General features: G+C 43.2%; 1 protein-coding gene across 1 annotated transcript; it reads right to left on the bottom strand.

The window, feature by feature from the left end:
• Positions 1–385: 385 nt before the first annotated feature.
• On the bottom strand, positions 386–2,590 carry ADAM30 (ADAM metallopeptidase domain 30). Its single transcript, XM_034990275.1, has one exon. The coding sequence runs from the start codon at positions 2,588–2,590 to the stop codon at positions 386–388; it is 2,205 nt and encodes a 734-aa protein (XP_034846166.1).
• Positions 2,591–16,417: the final 13,827 nt, after the last annotated feature.

Raw genomic sequence — 16,417 nt, 5'->3', positions numbered from 1 at the left:
GCAGACAGTCACTCTGTGTGCTGGGATTCCAAGCCTCAGGACTCTGCTGTGAAAACCAATGCCATTCTGTGAAACAGTATTCAGAGCTTTAGTGTTCAGAAAAGCCGCTGGGCCGTTCTTTTCAGGCTATCCCAAACTCGAGCACAAATGAAGGAGCAAGTGAATACTAAAAAAGCAAATGCACTGATTAGCTTCCCAAACAAGAATATCATTTATTTGCCGACCCAAGCTTGGAGGAAAATTACAGTAAAAAAAAAAGAACCGGAAAAAGAACACAGTGCCATTGGGCTAAAGGATAAGCTTGTTCAAGATATGGCTCTGTGTTATTAAATGACTGTGGATCGCCTGCTCACTTGTTTGGGTTCTTGACATTTTTAGCCATGGTTTATTTATTTGAAATGTTAATTGGTGGTGTTTCTCTCGGTGTGGGGTTTATAAACTGTTCTATCAAGCTCCTGAAAAACACAGCGATCACTGAGATGATTAGGAAAATAAGGCGCATTAACATAATGGACAGCACCTGCACTGGGGCGGGCACCTCCTCTTTCAGCTCTTTCGCGGGCCCACTGTCAATGCTACCTCCATACCCTTGCTCCTCGCAGAACGGAGGGGCCCAGCCATAGCCACAGTGACAGTTTTTCTTATTGTTGCAAATGCCTCGGTTGTTGCACTTCTTAGGAAAACAGTCAGGTTTCAAGACTGAGGTATGCACACAAGTTCTGTTAATACACAGCTGTTCAAAACCACAGGGGGTACCATCATATATTTCACCCACGTCAGGTATTCCCGAGGGTGTCAGGGATGTGTGGTAACCTATCCCCCAGCACATGAGATTCTCCTCTCGCAGGTGAGTAGAGATGAGGATCGAATGCTCTGGCATGTCAGGGATGCTCTTGACATTTATACACTGTATCCTGCCACACTTTACGTTTTCCCTGGCACAAGCTACGTAGGTTTTGCCTCCTATAATACCACAGTTCCCATATTGATCACCCGCTAAATTCACTATGCGATAGCACTGATCAGGAGCCTCCCTGGCATCAGGTCCAAAAATGTTTTGGCACTGCGTATATCTGGAATGGCACCTCTTTTTGAAACACATGGAGTTACCCTTGCAAAGGGTTCCGTCATGCTTAAAAGTGTCATCTGGGCAGAAATTTGAGATTCCATTGCAGTACTCTGCAAGGTCACATTCATTGTCTTCCTTTCGACATATGTACCCAAGTGGACGAAAGCGACATTTATGACAGCAAAGCCCAGTGCTACAATTGGCCGTTCGCGCGAGTTTACAATCCGGTTCGCAACAACGGTCTTTTTTACAGTCCTCTCTTGAACCACAATCACATTCTTCATTGCCTTCCACAATTTTGTTTCCACATCTCTCCACCACATAACCCAGTCCTGGGATATTATTTAGACATTCTCCGCCTGAATTTATGTGACTAAGATATTCACTATAACTACAATTACTAAACCCACTACTCCCAGTGCCCATGATACAAGTTCGCTTACCCCTGCATTGACAATATTCTGTATCATGTTTCATTCCCACACCGTGGCCCAGTTCATGAGCAGACAGTCTACTGGCTTCAAGGATATTCAGATTTGGAAAACTGCTTACTGATCCACTATATTTGGCCTTACATATACCTCCAATATACGCCCATCCAAGAGCATGAGTGAAAGCACCTGTAATATACAAATGTGCCCAATCTGCAGAAACCCGACCAGAAAGGGTTGTTGTACTATATTTTAAAAATGAGTTTAGAAGTTCTTGTGAGGTCATGTGGTGAATATTCAATTTGTCGTTATTTGTCCATATTTCAACACCTTGTAGCTGTAGCCTCATACTGATATCTTTAAAGAAGGTGTCCATAACCCCAGTCAAAAGAATGGCATCCTGTATGACTCGAGTAATATTGGAATCCGAAAACAAAAATCGACTGTAATCAAAGACCAGGGCTAGTTCCATGTACTTCTGATGCTTATAGGATCCATGATAGTCCCTAAGCCTCGCCATAATCTCACTCTGAGCCATCTGCTTTTCTAGCTCATCATTAATTAAGCCACAGGTCTGATTCTGAAATCTGTCCTCTTTCTTCAGGAGATACATGACATGTTCAAAGCTGGAAGAGGCCTTGAGGGGCTCGATTTGATAATGTTCCTCATCAATTTTCAATATGCCTCGGAGACTCCCGGTGCATGTACTTAAAGTAGCTTCTGAATCCTGAGTTCCTTCAACCAAGCCTATGTAGTTGCAGTCCCTGGGTATGTAAGGGTGATCCTCCAGGAGTTTCTCCTGTTCTGTGAAGGAGAAAACCTTTAGATTTCGGGGCAATAGAAACCTCTTGGGCCAGAGGTGGAGGATATACTTCTTGCCTTTGACCTGCAGGAGGTAGGACACTTGCTGGACGGCACCCTGCTGCCCTCCCCGGAAGCTCAGCTTCTTGGGAATGATGATTTCATACGACTCAAATCCCCACTCAGGGTGAAAAATTAAATCCTCGCCAAGAGCATGAACCAGGAGCGCCACCAGGACGAGCACGGGGAGCGAACGGCCTTTGGGGAGTAAGGTCCTTACTGACCTCATGGCCCAGATCGGTGGCCCTAGCGAGTCAATCCCAGCAACCGGCCCGGCGAGTCAGGTTCCAGGGGCGGCCGCTAGAGGCGCGGGAGCGCCCGGTGCGGAGCTCCCAAAGCAGGGTGTGCAGGAACCCCGCCCCCGCCTCCCAAGGCTCCGTCTGGTTGACATTCCCAGAACGAATCCAGTTCGTTTTCTGGGCTGTGCCGTTGGGCGCACGAGGGAGAGCCGAGGGAAAGGTGCTCGAGAATAAAACAGGAAAGAGGGGCTTTTGGCACGAGGGACGGAGAAGGGCAGAGAGCAGGCTGGAGAAAGGAGAAGGAACAGAGAAAAAGGAGGAACAAAAGAGGTCTTGTTCGAGGGTCGCTGCATCCCGTGCTGTTTCTTCTGTGTCTGTACTCCCTAGGACACACCTGATGTTTTCCATCCGTGAGAATCATGTTTTCTAGGCACAGCGCGCGCCGCGCCGTCACACCATTCCCAGCTCTCCGCCGGACTCACGTACCCGCAAGCGGAGCAGCGGAGCCCGGGAATATCAGTGAAGGTCTAATCCCCAACCCCTGCCCGGGGCAGCGCCTGGCTTCCGGCCGGAGAAAGTTGCCAGCTCATTTTGTCAGGTGGCTCTTTGTGCTGTTTGTCCTTGGGTGCCAGGGACTAGCGGGATTTGGGGCGTGTGTGCAGCGGGGGGAGAATCTAGGAATAGGAAAGAACTTGTGAGAGCAGAACCCCCAGGAGTTCTCCGAGAAAGGCAAATTGGTGGTTATGTTTGTAGGTTGAGTGGTGGGTGAGGGAGGAGACCGTAAAGGACCACGGATTAAAATGATTTTTAAAACAACTGACAATAGCATATTTTGATGAGGGTGTAGAATGATAACAACTCTTACAGCTTTCTGGAGGTAATTTAGTAGGCCAAACCGCGTTAGAAAGCTGTTTAGCAGTAGCTCATATAGCTGAAAATAGGCAGACCATATGATCCAGCAGTTCCATTCCTAGATATATACCCTACAGAAATGTGTGCATAAATTTACCAGGATACATGGAAGCAGCAATGTTCTCCAAATTGGAAACAATTCAAATTTCCATCAACAGTGACTGCAGCAATGAGATGACACATAGGAGTTATTTATATGCACGACATGGATGAATATTACAAAGAAAAACAAATAAACGTAAAGATCAAAATCAGACAAAATTAAACTTTACTTTTAGGGATACATGGACTGTTGGTAAAATAAGTCAAGGAAATAGTTGTCACCCTACTTCTAGGGTGAGCAGAAGGGGCTGTAATCAGGAGTGGATGAGGGAGGGGCAGGGTATGGTTCATGTAGCTTCTAGAGTTCTAGGGGTGTTGCTAGTGTATGTCTTGACCACTGGGGTTTGCTGTGCATATTTGTTAAACCATTCCTAAAAATTTATGCTCATTTCTGTGTATGTTATATTCACAGTGAAAAAAAAATGTTTTAATAACCTAAAAATTTGTGTCTATTTTCTGAGATGAGACAAATATGCTTTCATTAATCTTTAGGTTGACAGATTAGCTTGGAGACATAACGATATTGTTGAAGGGATAGTGCCAGTAGATTAAATATGACTATTTTTTTAACTTCAACCAACATTGTAAAATTTGTCCCTTCCAACTTTTTTTTTTTTTAAAAGAATAGCTCCAAGTTTTTGAGAGGGCCATCATTCATTCATTATGTCCCTTTTGGAAAAGAATTATTAAAAGAAAATTTTATAGATGAAAAGCTTTTGACTTGTTGATATTAAGATAAAACTAAGCACAACACACAGCAATGTTTATTTCTCTGCCAAAGTTACCTTCTGTATCAGTCTGGGTTCAGTCAGGAGAAAGAATCCCTATCATAGTGGAAGAGGGAAAGGTAATATAGAGAATTATTAATTTGAACATGTAATTGGAGGAATAAGAGATTTGCTGGTAAACTGTAAAGATAACTCTAGAGAATACTGGAATTGTGGATAGAATACTTAATACAGCAAATATGCAATGATATAATAAGATATGGTATAATATAATATAAAAGAAAATACAATATATTATATAGTATAGTAGACCTATCAACCTGAGGGGTGAAACTGGCCATCCAGGAAGAGCTAGCCTCCTCCTAGGGCTGAGATCAGACCTTGTGAGGTGCCACAGCCTTGAATACTGAATGGCAGAGAAGTCAGTGAGATAGCGCTCTGGTGGATCTTGCCATAAATCCAACCTCTAAGGTACTGGGGAGGCTGTTCACAGGAAGGTGTCTCACTGAGGCACTCTAGGGCACTGGGGAAAGTTGTTCAGAACAGCATCTCACCGGGGCCCTCGAATACATTCTGCTACAGCCCCCACCCCCCAGGCATAGGGACTGCCTGCCATTGTTGCGGCCGCTGACTGCCACACACTGCAGATGCTGGGTGCTGCAGAAGCTGCCTGCCCTTGGGAACCTGGCATGGGAAGCTACAGTATACATCAGTGTAAACTGCAGGGGGAGCCTGACCAGGAGTCCCTGGAACCAGGAAGGAAAGCCTCTTACTCCTACAAGATCTCTCCAGCACCCTCTACTGATTAAGCTTAACATAGTGCCGTCCGGCAAAGCAAACATATTTAAAGGTCCCATATCCACTGTTACAGAGCAGGTAGAAGGGATGATTTCGGAGGTAAGAGGCAATGAACTGATCATCCACACGGTCTGCTCTGAGGAGTTCGATCCGCCAGTCAAGAGAGGCACGACTACCGAATTCTAGTTAGCGCTCTCTTGGCTCTCACACAGATATTTGAGGCTGGGATAAGGAATAAGGACTATGTGCCCTCAGGATGATTCTTCCTGAGGCACAGAAGGAATTGCTGAACGCATCTTTTCTTTCCAGTGTTCTCCATTAGGTCAACAGAGGCCCCTAAATCCATAGCTTCCCAACATCGCAGTTATTCTCGGCTGACATGGATTGGTGGAATCCTGTATCCAACATCCAGAATGCATGTGATTTCTTTCACCATTTGGTTGGAGTCAATAATCACTAACAGGAAAGATTCTGTTCAAAACCAAACCAAACCAAACAACTCTCTCTGGTCCTCTTTAATGGCAACAGCTTCTAATAGTTTATATTTCCTCTTGGACTTTTTAAAAAAATTGTATTGTGTTATGTTAGTCACGATATAATACATCATCAGTTTTTGATGTGGTGATCCACGATCCATTGTTTTCGTATAACACCCAGTGCTCCATGCACTACGTGCCCTCCTTAATACCCATCACCAGGCTAACCAGTCCCCCCCTCCCCCCTCCCCTCTAAAACCCTGTTTGTTTCTCAGAGTCCATAGTCTCTCATGGTTCATCTCTCCCTCCAATCCCCCCCCCTTATTTTTCCCTTCCTTCTAATGTCCTCCATGCTATTCCTTATGTTCCACAAATAAGTGAAACCAGATGATAATTGACTTTCTCTGCTTGACTTATTTCACTTAGCATATTCTCCTCCAGTCCCATCCATGTTGATGTAAAAACTGGGTATTCATCCTTTCTGATGGCTGAGTAATATTCCATTGTATATATGGACCACATCTTCTTTATCCATTCATCTGTTGAAGGGCATCTCGGCTCTTTCCACAGTTTGGCTATTGCGGACATTGCTGCTATGAATATTGGGGTGCATCTGGCCCTTCTTTTCACTCCATCTGTGTCTTTGGGGTAAATACCCAGGAGTGCAATTGCTGGGTCATAGGGTAGCTCTATTTTTAAATTTTTGAGGAACCTCCACACTGTTTTCCAAAGTGGCTGTACCAACTTGCATTCCCACCAACAGTGTAAGAGGGTTCCCCTTTCTCCACAACCTCTCCAACATTTGTTGTTTCTTTCCCTGTCCATTTTGGCCATTCTCACTGGTGTAAGGTGGTATCTCAATGTGGTTTTGATTTGAATTTCCCTGATGGCTAATGATGAACATTTTTTCATGTGTCTGTTAGCCATTTGTATGTCTTCTTCAGAGAAGTGTCTTTTCATATCTTCTGCCCCCTTTTTGACTTGATTATTTGTTTTTTGGGTGTTGAGTTTGAGAAGTTCTTTATAGATCTTGGATACCAGCCCTTTATCTGTGGTGTCATTTGCAAATATCTTCTCCCATTCTGTGGGTTGCCTCTTTGTTTTGTTGACTGTTTCCTTTCCTGTGCAGAAGCTTTTTATCTTGATGAAGTCCCAAAAGTTCATTTTTGCTTTTGTTTCACTAGCTTTTGGAGATGTATCTTGAAAGAAGTTGCTGTGGGCGATGTCAAAGAGGTTACTGCCTATGTTCTCCTCTAGGATTTTGATGGATTCCTGTCTCACATTGAGGTCTTTCATCCACTTTGAGTTTATCTTTGTGAATGGTGTTAGAAAATGGTCGAGTTTCATTCTTCTGCATGTGGCTGTCCAGTTTTCCCAGCACCATTTATTGAAGAGACTGTCTTTTTTCCATTGCATGTGTTTTCCTGCTTTGTCAAAGATTATTTGACCATAGAGTTGAGGGTCCATTTCTGGGTTCTCTATTCTGTTCCATTGGCTTATATGTCTGTTTTTGTGCCAGTACCATGCTGTCTTGGTGATCACAGCTTTGTAATATAGCTTGAAATCGGGCAACATGATGCCCCCAGCTTTGTTTTTCTTTTTCAACATTTCCTTGGCGATTCGGGGTCTTTTCTGATTCCATACAAATTTTAGGATTGTCTGTTCCAGCACTTTGAAAAATGTCATTGGAATTTTGATCGGGATGGCATTGAAGGTATAGATTGCTCTGGGTAGCATAGACATTTTAACAATGTTTATTCTTCCACTCCATGAGCATGGAATATTTTTTCATCTTTTTGTGTCTTCAATTTCTTTCATGAGTGTTTTGTAGTTCCTAGAGTATAGATCCTTTACCTCTTTGGTTAGGTTTATTCCGAGGTATCTTATGGTTTTTGGTGCTATTGTAAACGGAATCGTTTCTCTAATTTCTCTTTCTACAGTTGCTTTGTTAGTGTATAAGAAAGCAACTGATTTCTGTGCATTGATTTTGTATCCTGCCACATTACTGGATTGCTGTATGAGTTCTAGTAATTTGGGGGTGGAGTCTTTTGGGTTTTCCACCTAAAGTATCATGTCATCTGTGAAAAGAGAGAGTTTGACTTCTTCTTTGCCAATTTGAATACCTTTTATTTCTTTTTGTTGTCTGATCGCTGTTGCTAGGACTTCTAGTACTATGTTGAACAATTGTGGCGAGAGTGGGCATCCTTGACGTGTTCCTGATCTTAAGGGAAAGGCTCTCAGCTTTTCCACATTGAGGATGATATTCGCTGTGGGTTTTTCATAGATGGATTTTATGAACTTGAGGAATGTTCCCTCTATCCCTATACTCTGAAGAGTTTTAATCAGGAAAGGATGTTGTACTTTGTTAAATGCTTTTTCTGCATCAATTGAGAGGACGATATGGTTCTTCTCCCTCCTATTAATGTGTTCTATCACACTGATTGATTTGCGAATGTTGAACCACTTCTTGCATCCCTGGGATAAATCCCACTTGGTCGTGGTGGATGATCCTTTTAATGTATTGTGGATCCTATTAGCTAGGATTTTGTTGAGGATTTTGGAATCCATATTCATCATGGATATCGGTCTGAAATTCTCCTTTTTGATGGGGTCTTTGCCTGGTTTGGGGATTAAGGTAATGCTGGCCTCATAGAATGAGTTTGGAAGTTTTCCTTCTGTTTCTAGTTTTTGAAACAGCTTCAGTAGAATAGGTATTATTTCTTCTTTGAATGTTTGGTAGAATTCCCCAGGGAATCCATCAGGCCCTGGACTCTGTTTTTTGGGAGGTTTTTGATCACTGCTTCAATCTCGTTACTGGTTATTGGCCTATTCAGGTTGTCAATTTCTTCCTGTTTCACTCTTGGCAGCTTATAGGTTTCCAGGAAGGCCTCCATTTCATCCAGGTTGCTCAGTTTCTTGGCATATAGTTGTTGATAATAATTTCTAATAATTGTTTCTATTTCCTTGGTGTTAGTCATGATCTCTCCCCTTTCATTCATAATTTTATTAATTTGGGTCCTTTCTCTTTTCTTTTGGATAAGTCTGGCCAGTGGTTTATCGATCTTATTAATTCTTTCAAAGAACCACTTCTAGTTTTGTTGATCTGATCTACTGTGTTTCTGGTTTCTAATTCATTGATTTCTGCTCTAATTTTAATTATTTCTCTTCTAATGCGTGGCTTAGGCATCGTTTGTTGCTTTTTCTCTAGTTCTCTAAGGTGTAGAGTTAGTTGGTGAATTCGGGAATTTTCTATTTTTTTGAGTGAGGCTTGGATGGCTATGTATTTCCCCCTTAGGACCGCCTTTGCAGTATCCCATAGGTTTTGGACCGATGTGTTTTCATTCTCATTGATTTCCATGAATTATTTAAGTTCTTCTTTGATTTCCTGGTTGACCCAAACATTTTTGAGCAGAGTGGTCTTTAGCTTCCAAGTGTCCGAATTTCTGCCAAATTTGTTCTTGTGATTGAGTTCCAGTTTTAAAGCATTGTGGTCTGAGAATATGCAGGGAATAATCTCAATCTTTTGTTATCAGTTGAGACCTGATTTGTGGCCCAGTATGTGGTCTATTCTGGAGAAAGTTCCATATGCACTCGAGAAGAATGAGTATTCTGTTGTTTTAGGGTGGAATGTTCTGTAAATATCTATGAGGTCCATCTGGTCCAGTGTATCATTCAAAGCTCTTGTTTCCTTGTTGATATTCTGCTTAGATGATCTGTCCATTACTGAGAGTGGAGTGTTGAGGTCTCCTACAATTAACGTAATGTTATCAATATGACTCTTTATTTTGGTTAACAGTTGGCTTATGTAGATGGCTGCTCCCATGTTGGGGGCATAGATATTTACAATTGTTAGATCTTCTTGTTGGATAGACCCTTTAAGAATGATATAGTGCCCTTCTGTGTCTCTAATTACAGACTTTAGTTTAAAATCTAATTTGTCTGATATAAGAATTGCTACTCCAGCTTTCTTTTGAGGTCTGCTGGCATGGAGGATGGATCTCCATCCCTTCACTTTCAGTCTGGATGTATCTTTAGGTTCAAAATGAGTCTCTTGTAGGCAGCATATGGATGGGTCCTGTCTTTTTATCCAATCTGCAACCCTGTGCCATTTTATGGGAGTGTTTAGGCCACTCACGTTGAGAGTGATTATTGAAAGATATGAATTGTCATCATGTTGCCCGTGAAAACGTTGTTTTTATAGATTGTCCCTGTAAATTTCTGTTGTATATCACTCTTGGGGTCTTTCTCCTTTTATAGAACCCCCCTTAATATTTCTTGCAGGGCCAGCTTAGTGGTCACATATTCTTTCAGTTTCTGCCAGTCGTGGAAGCTCTGCATCTCTCCATCCATTCTAAATGAAAGCCTTGCCAGATAAAGTATTCTTGGCTGCATGTTCTTCTCATTTAGTACCCTGAATATGTCTTGCCAGGCCTTTCTGGCTTGCCAGGCCTCTGTGGATAGGTCTGATGTTATTCTGATGTTCCTCCCTCTGTACGTAAGGAATCTCTTCCCCCTAACTGCCCTTGAGATGGTTTCCTTGGTTCTAAGATTTGCAAGTTTTACTATTACATGCCGGGGTGTTGGCCTGTTTTCCTTGATCTTGGGAGGGGTCCTCTCTGCCTCTAGGATGCGAATGTTTGTTTCATTCCCCAGATTAGGGAAGTTCTCAGCTATGATATGCTCAAATACATCTTCTAGTCCTCTCTCTCCACTCCCTCCGGGGTTCCAATTATTCTGACATTGGAACGCTTCATGGTGTCACTTATTTCTCTGATTCTATTTTCATGGATTCTGAGTTGTTTATCCCTGGCCTCTTCTTTTCCCTTTTTATCTATTATATTGTCTTCCAGGTCGCTTATTCACTCTTCTGCCTCAGTTACCCTGGCTGTTAGATTATCTAGATTGGATTGGATCTCACTGATAGCATTTTTAAGTTCTGCCAATTCAGCTTTCATTTCTGCCCTTAGAGACTCTATGTTGCCATTAATTGATTTCTCCATTCTAGCCATTGTCTTCACAATTGCTAGCCTAAATTCCATCTCTGACATCTTGGTTATATCTGCATCCATTTGTAAATCTGCAGCATAAGTCATAATCTCTCAGTCTTTTCTGTTTTGGGGGCTCCTCCTCCTAGTCATTCTGTTGATGGGTGTTTAAGGGAATGTATAGAGTCCAAATTACTGACCAGAACCCAATCAAGATGCACCTGTTGCTGGCCTCTCATTTTCCCAGCCTGTCTTCTGTGGGAGGGGCCTGCCGCACTGTTACTCAGGCAACCCAGTTCGGTAGGAGTTGCCCTGTGCCCCTGTGGCGGGGGATGGGCTCAGCAGGAATCAGTCTTTGGGGGCTTTTGTTCTCTGGTGGCTTTCCCTGGCTTTCCGCGTCTCTTCCGCGAGTCAGAGCAGAAGAGACTGTTTCCAGCCCTCTGCCTCAGAGCAGAGAGACCACAGTCTGTTCTTCAGTGAGCTCTCCAGGCCACACCATCTCCGTTTCTGTCCGTGCTGCTATAAACTGCAGCGTCCTGGGTTGTGCGCCCCTCCGCAGTGCCCCCAGTCCTGCCTCCAGGTCGGGGCACGTGTCTGCCCTTTGTGCTTCTAAAACCGCCAGCCGCTCCCAGTTCGCAGGTGCGATCCTGCCGCTCGGGTTTCCACCCCGGGGGCTGCCCTAAAGTCCTTTCCCCGCCACTACTGGTCTGCGAGTCTGTGCCCATCCGCAGCACACAAGGCTGTCGCTCACCAGAGGTGTAGGATCCCCACGGCCAGGCGCCCTCCCGCTGCCGTTTATCCTCCGATATCTGCCTGCGGAATCACGACTCCCTGCTTCGTACCTCAAAACCAACTGCCTGCGATATTCTGTTTGTAGAGATCCAGGTCTTCTTACATCTCAGGCTGATTTCGTGGGTGCTCAGAGTGGTCTGGTAGATATCCAGCTCAATTCCGGGGACCAGTTGGAATAGGGTCCCCTACTCCTCCGCCATCTTTCCCTCCTCTTCCTCTTGGATTTTTTATGAAATGGTCTATAAGCAACAACTTCCCATTTGTCCTGGCCAGAACGAGGACTTCCAGACCAAGTTGGATAGAATATGTGAGAGCTGACATCTGCAGTATACTTAACTTCAAAGGAAGCAAATTTGTAAGTTCATCATTAAAACTTGAGTTGCTTTCCATAAGTTTTAACAATCAGCATTTCAAAAGTAGTGGTACTGGGGCATCTGGGGGACTCCGTCGGTTAAGCGTCTACCTTCGGCTCAGGTCATGATCCCAAGGTCCTGGGATCAAGTCCCCGGGGTCGGGCTCCCTGCTCAGCGGGAAGCCTGCTTCTCCCTCTCCCACTCCCACTCCCCTGCTCGTGCTCTCTCTTACTATGTCTCTTTCTTTCAAATAAATAAAATCTTAAACAAAAAAATGACAAAATTTTTAAAAAAGTAGTGGTACTATTTGATAAGTATTTTATGCTGTTTCTAAATATCTTCTAACTTATATTTGTATTGATAACTGATTTATAAGCTTTAAAATTCTTCATACACATAGGGCTGTTGGTTACATTTTTATTCTGTTTCTAATTTGATACTGCTATGTTCAGAGATACCTGGCTATATAATACCGATTCTTTGAAACTCTTGAGATTTTAGCATGGATTCATCTATGTGCAATTTTTGTGAATGTTCCAGGTATTCTTAAAATAAATTCAGGAGCGCTCACTGGCACAGTCAGTGCTCTGTGTGTAACAGGGTGTGAAAATGGGATTCTTCCTGGCCTGGAGTGTCAGCACAGACCTCAGTTGATGTCTGTCCATCAAAGGCCAACAGTAGCACCCCTGCTAGTCAAACAAAGATGGAGTTATTGCTGCTCTTTGCTGCAGGGAAAACTGCACATGGTGCGGAGATATAGGAATGTGGAAGTAGGTGTTAGGCTGGGCTTCTTATAGGATTGCACTTGTGTCAGATGATATTGAGATGGGTTCAAAGACTTGAGTATTTTAGTGAATTTTATCCAGGCGACAGGTGTGATCAGATAGGTTTATGATTTTTATCTAGCAGGTGGGAAGAAGAGAACAGAGCTAAAGCTGTACCTGTTATGGAGGCAGTGGCCACTCAAGTTGTCAGGAGTGGGTATATTTGGTAGTATTTGCAGTAATTTTTAAAGGTTATTGGTGTGTGTGTTTGCTATTATAAATGTGATCTGCTCTTCAAATACATCCCCCAACTGGCTTTTGTTTATAACAGAGGTTTCTGTATGAATTAATTTTACATCATTTGATTCACTGAATTCCTAATGGTTAAGTATTTCAGTAAGTTTTCCTGGGTTGTCTTATTAACCTCCGATGTAGATCGCTTCTCTTCCTCCTTTCCAATTCTTATATGCAAAGCCCTGTAAAACCACAGTAACACAGATTCTGATATAACATGATTGGTGATTGGTGTCCATCCTCTGCCAGGTCCATGTTCTTAAAACTTTTCTAGGAGTGCAGAGAAAGTGGACATGGAGGGGAGAAAGTGGAGAGAAATAGAGAAACATGAGACAATTCCATGACAGAGAAAGAGGAGCTGGGTCCCTACAGCCCATATTTGGCTGACCCAGAGTTTCTGTAATAGGCATACGAAGCAGGGGATAATTTGAAGCAAGGTTCTTGCAAATCCCAGCCAGATTACAGAACCTAGAATCAACCCCAAACATATTTGTCCTGAGGCAGACAAGTGCCACTGTGTAGTACCAAATAGCAGCCAGGACTCAGACAGAGATGGATTATCCAGCTGGCCTCCTGAACTCCTACTCAGCTAGCCAACAGCGGGCTCACCTCACTCACATAATTAAGTTTGCAATTATGCAATCCCACATTTTATACAATTGCACAGAGAATATATTTCTTTTATGGATTAGCTATTGCACATAACAATGTTTTTAAGAATAAAATAATCCCCACAAGTGCAAATTTATGAAATCAAGTAACTGGGAATGGAAAGAGGGAGGAAAAGAGGGAGGGGAATGGAATGAGAGGGAAATACAGGAGTCTTCACTATATGTATATCATCATTAAACATCTGAACTAAATATGATAACAATTAACATTTTATGATATAAAATATATATAATTATATATTATAACTTTTATATTAGGTGTTTATACATTTCTGTCAGTTTACTATATATATGTTTTATTGAAGTCCAGTTTACCTAAGTGAAATGCACAAATCCTAAGCGTATTTTATACAAAACTGTACATATGTATACATTTATGCAATCACCACCCAGGTCAAGATATTTTCAGACTCCAGAAGGATTTTTCTTGCCCTTTTCTCAGTCAAGACCCTTCTCCCGGAAGAACATCCAGTATTCCGATCCCTATTTGCCACTGGTTCATTTTTCTTGAACGTGTATCATGGAATCACACAGAATGTATTCTTTTGTGTCTGGCTTAATTTGCTCAACATTACATCAATGACAATTCTTCATATGGCTGCATGTTTTCTTTTTCATTTCTGTGTAGTATTCCATTGAGAGGAGGTACCATAATCTGTCCCTCCTACTGCTAATGATTGTCTTCATTTTGAGTGCTCAAAGCCAAGGTGGTGAAGAAACACACTAGGAGATCAGGAAAAGAAGTTGAGTCGGGATTATCAATACATAATTCCTTTTACTTTGTGTTTCCTGCCTTGACACATCAATGGCAGGCCGCCGGTAGAACTTTCTTAGAAATGTGCTAGCTGTAGGGAGAATGTTTTGGATAAGGATAGGTTTGCACCTGCAGGTCCACTCTCTTCCTTTCTCTACCAAGCTCTTCACCCCAGGAAGCTGACACTTATCGATGGATCAAATTCCACAGGCTCCTGTATTTCCAGACTTCCATTTGGCTTCAGCAGATAGGAAGTCTGGGTGGGAGTGGGGTGGGGAATGAGAGCAGAATGAGATCGTTCCCTGGCTTCCTCCTTGTGAAGGGACCTGGGGCTCGCTGAGCTCCCTGACAGACGTCACAGCTCTTCTTGAGGTCACTTGCTCTACAGGTCTCCTTCCGGGTTCCAGTAACCTCTCCCGGCCTCATCCCTTCGGACCCAGCAGTCATAGCTCCGCTGTGCTAGCCGGCACTCTCTGCACTGCCTCCTAGCGTTCCCTTACACCTCACCCATGCACACTTCCTAAGTAGTCCTTCCGTAAGTAAGCCTTTCTTCAATTATCCCGACTGGAGTTTGCCCACACTTGGCAGGCAGGACTTGACTGCTGTAAATGTTTTTGATGTGTTTTGCTAAGCTAGAAGTCAAAAGAAAAGTTGTATTTTCTGTTTCATAAACACACACACCTACACCTCCTCACCTACTCACACACTTCACATGCACCCTCTCTCTCTTCAGGGCTCTTGCAAGCCCTGGATTCTCATTTCGTTTTAAAAACACTGTCAGGCAGATGAGGAGATGGAGCCGGACACACGCACAGCTGACCCAGAGCAGGGTTTATGGGGAGAGCTGGCAGAAGCAGGGCAGGGCAGGGCACAAGCTCGGTCCCCCCACTGCCCATCGCATCTTGGACTGTGTGCAGGCATTAAGGGCGGTTGCTGTATTCGTCACGTTCTGAAAGAGGAACTCGGCCCCCTCTCCTTGGGCTGTGAGGCTTTTGAGCTGCATGACTGAGGGAAGCACCAGTCCCTCCCCTGGCATGACTGTGGCCTGGTGTCCAAGTCTACTGTGTGATGTGGCAGCCCGTGGCCTCTAGCCCTGCTCTCCCTCCTTGGATTTCATGGTTGGGAGAGGCCTGCATCCTTCCGCCACCATCAAGGGCTAGGTTTCTGGGCTTGCAATTGCAGGGGTAGGATGTGGTGAGCGAGCTAGTAGCCTGCAGCTCAGATCCATGGAAGCAGGTTTCCAGCCAAGTCTCAGCTCCTAAATTGTCTGAGGAGGCAAATCATCTCTGAGATCCCAGCCTCCAGAGGACCAGGCTTGGGCAAATCATTCCTTAGCTCTCAAATTCATTTTCCTTTTATACCATTACAAAACCTAACATGAAGACTTAAATGTGTTTTGTATGAAATTACAGTGCTCTCAGGATAACCAATATGCGCTATCAGTTGTGTTAAAACATATTTGTGCGTATCTTGAATAATGCTTCTTCAACTATTTAAGTGAAGCATATCGTAAGATTTCCAGTCATTTCAACAAATACTTCTGCCATTTAGAATTACATATGTGTGATTCAGAAGTTTCTGCAAAGCTAACAGAATATGGAAATAAACTCAATGCTAAAGTTGATACAAGACCGCTAATGCCATAAATACCACCCGTGTCAAATATTTGTGTTCCAATGTCTCCCTGCTTGACTTTTACAAGTAAATGTATAAAGGAACTTGGTAACATATTTATAGGCAAAATACTATTTCGGAATTGTAGATATGAAATTCTATATAAAATTTACTTTGAGGAACAATACTGCAAGTTAACGGTTTAGGTAACAGCACCATCAGTATTATTAGTTAGACCCCACTTTTCAGTTCTGGCTTTAGCAAACACTCTCCATCTCTACTGGAAGGCCCTCTGTCCTGGGCAAGTGTCTATGTGTCACCAACTAGTGCACAAAAAAGTGACTCTGTCTTGTGATGCTTCCTGTTTGACGTAAGTTTTTTCCTCAAAAGCATTGCTTTGCAATCTGACTGGAGAAAGAAAAAAAGAAACCTAGTGCTGGGCTTTGGGGGACTCAGAACGAAAAAAAAATTATTTCTCTCTCAGCAAATTCTGACATCATCGGGTATATCATCGCAAGACCAGGGACACAGGAATGGAAAATAAAAACTGCAATGCCACAGAACTTGACATGTA

The sequence above is a fragment of the Mirounga leonina genome, unplaced genomic scaffold, assembly GCF_011800145.1.
Source record: "Mirounga leonina isolate KUSES-001 unplaced genomic scaffold, KU_Mleo_1.0 Mir_507, whole genome shotgun sequence".
NCBI classification, from domain to species: domain Eukaryota; kingdom Metazoa; phylum Chordata; class Mammalia; order Carnivora; family Phocidae; genus Mirounga; species Mirounga leonina.
This window is presented reverse-complemented; position numbering and strand designations above follow the sequence as displayed.